General features: G+C 41.3%; 1 protein-coding gene across 1 annotated transcript; it reads left to right on the forward strand.

Moving 5' to 3' along the window:
- On the forward strand, positions 1–1,909 carry LOC137828359 (F-box protein SKIP22). Its single transcript, XM_068634889.2, has one exon. It carries the CDS (start codon positions 119–121, stop codon positions 1,496–1,498), a length of 1,380 nt encoding a protein of 459 aa, XP_068490990.1. The 5' UTR covers positions 1–118; the 3' UTR covers positions 1,499–1,909.
- The last annotated feature ends 956 nt before the right edge of the window (positions 1,910–2,865 follow it).

Here is a 2,865-nt window from a genome sequence, read left to right on the forward strand (position 1 = left end):
AGATATAAAAGATCCGTCAACGAATTGAAGCAGTGTGTGCGAGACACAAAACGTTTCTCCCTTCTCCCATCAAAGAAGAACCGAGGCAGGAAGAAGTAGCGACACAGAATCAAACACGATGAAACTGAGACTCAGATCCTTGGAATCCAAAGAAACCCTCAAAATCGAAGTCCCCAATTCATGTTCTCTGCAGCAACTCATCGACACCGTTTCTCACACCATTTCTTCTTCTTCCTCTTCTCTGCACCTTTCCCTCAACAGAAAGGACGAAATTCGCGCCTCTTCGCCAAACGACTCTCTCCACTCCCTTGGCGTGGCCGCCGGCGACCTCATATTCTACTCTCTCAACCCCACCGCCTTCTCCCTCGAAACCCTCCCCCACAAGCCAGAAACCGCTTCCCGCGACCGACCCACCGTCCAAAACTCGCCGGAAATGCTCACCGGCGATTCCCCCTCGACCCCCGCCGTTGAAAAGTGTCCGACTTTGGACCCTGCGGAGGTGGAAACCATCGAAATGGTTGATGGATCTGATGAGGCGGTGGCGGTGAGTACCAATTCAGAACCTTTCTTTGTGAAAAGTGTTCTAAAAGAAGCCCTCGGAAACAACGTTAGTGATTTCAAGTTGTTAGTGTTTACGGTCCACGGTGTGGTTCTTGAATCTGGGTTTGTTAGAATCGACAAGGATTCGGGTATGGCGGTTAGTTGTTTTCACCTTCTTGATGATTCTCCTTCGGCGTCTTCTTCAATGATATCGTTGAGGTATGCCCTGCCTGAAATTCTGGTTAATGGTGCTTCTCATAGTGTGAATTTGAGATTTCAGACATTGGGGCATTTTGTGAATGTTTGTGGGTCGTTGTCTGATGATACTGGCTCGAGGTTGCATTATGTTTGTTTGGATAGACGTAAATATGTTAGGCCATTAGAGTTGATGCTGGCAAATTCTGAATCTAAAGGCAGTGTTAATGATGGGGAAGAAATTATCTTTGGGAACGAAGTTTTTGAAATGTGGAAGTTGGTGAAAGATAGGCTTGCATTGCCACTGTTGATTGATCTTTGTGAAAAGGCTGGATTGGAGCTTCCACCTTGTTTCATGCGGTTACCGATGGAGATTAAGCTCTTGATTTTGGAGCGTCTTCCTGGTGTTGATTTGGCCAAAGTAGCTTGCACCTGTTCAGAGTTGCGATACTTGTCCACTAGCAATGAGTTGTGGAAGAAGAAGTATTTGGAGGAGTTTGGACAAGGAGAGACTAGAGGGTGGCTTTTCAAGGATTTGTTTGCTGTGTCCTGGGAAACAAAAAAGAGGTCCCAAGGGGTTCCTTTTCGACGACATGGGATTTCAAGACACTTTATTCTCCCACCGAACCCCTTTAGAATGCCTCCTGCTCCAATTTGGGGTGGAGAATATGGTGTGCAGCCAGTCTATGGTGTTGCTTTCCCTAGATACCAACCAAGCCGGATTATCATTCCTCCGTGTAATCTGAGAGATTTCAATCCATAATGCTAAGTTCTCCTCATCAATGAAGTGAAGTGCTGGGACCCAAACCTTGGTATGGCTCACCTATTTTCTCCTTAGTTGTTTAGAAAATAAGTTGCAAAGTTAGTGCATCACGAGTGTCTGGTTTTTGAATAAATAATGTTTGTAAGTATTGTTTGTCGGTTTTTTTTTTCCTGGTGGGAAATCATAATTTTTAGTCGGTTTTACTTGTGTAGTTATATGTTTTGGTTAAGATGATAGTATTCCAAATATGTGGTCAGGACATAGTTGTTTTTCAGTCTTTGTGCGTGTTAGCTTTGGTTCATGTCTTCCAATTTATGCCAAGGCAAAGCCTAACGCTGTTCCAGCATATGTATAAAACTGTCTCGGATTATTTTCTCCAAAAATGTATGGACCTCATGTTTTTGCTTTGTACATATTACTGTAGTACAGTAGAGCAGTATATAACGTCATTAATATAAAGTGATTTGAATGTTGTGATGTTTCTTACTAACATAGCCAATTGACCATATGAGGATGGTATGTTATGACATTAGAAAAAGTTATTGTTTGCGCACGATTCCTATCCGCAGAAAGAAAACATTGGCGTGGTGCCAGGGGTAGTTATTTACGATAATGATTCGTTTGTGCGATCCTATTTTTCATACTTGGTTTTGAACTTAAACATGTTTTGATAAATGGTGAATCCAAACTTCTTAGAAGCGAGTCAAATTTAGTTTTAGTTTGTAGGGCATGCTAGCAGTGTGATGTGTAAGTGTAATAATTTAACTTCATAGATAGTAGGATGATGGACAATGAAGTGCATGAACTACGTGGTGACATTGTATCTTGATTCTTGCAAATGGAAAGGAATATCATGAGCCAAAATAGAGCACTGTGCATGTGTTACCTCTTTTTTGCGGGTGGAGGTTTACTTTGTATTGGTAACTACTAAACTACTTTTTGCCTACTCAACTAAATGGGACGTCAGACATTCTGAACTGACTATTTTTTGCATACTTTTTCTTTTTCTTTTGGTTATTCTACTTCTATTTTTGTCATGCATTAGGCTATCAGTTTAATTATAAAGCAGCTCTTTACCATTAATGTCATGGAGTAATGGGTTCTCCATTGTTTGTTATCTTATAGTCATAGTGTGTCTCTGGTTTGAGCATGACTTCTTATAGCTATCAGTACTTTTGCTGAACCAAGTGTCAAAATTACTGAAACAAGAGGCTGCTGCTGTATTTGACATGGACACTGGACTGAAGTGAAATCCAGCCTCCATAAAGGAAGTGTGAATCTCTCCAGTAATTGTTATGATTGAATGAAATGTGATGTTCAAAGTTTGAGTGTATACATTATAAATCGCCTCCATCAAACAGCTCATA

This window comes from Phaseolus vulgaris, chromosome 7, assembly GCF_051622355.1.
Source record: "Phaseolus vulgaris cultivar YP4 chromosome 7, ASM5162235v1, whole genome shotgun sequence".
In the NCBI taxonomy this organism is placed as follows: domain Eukaryota; kingdom Viridiplantae; phylum Streptophyta; class Magnoliopsida; order Fabales; family Fabaceae; genus Phaseolus; species Phaseolus vulgaris.

Excerpts from the sequence above, each read along its gene's own strand:
- LOC137828359 (XM_068634889.2), top strand. The coding sequence starts at position 119 with ATGAAACTGAGACTCAGATCCTTGGAATCCAAAGAAACCCTCAAAATC.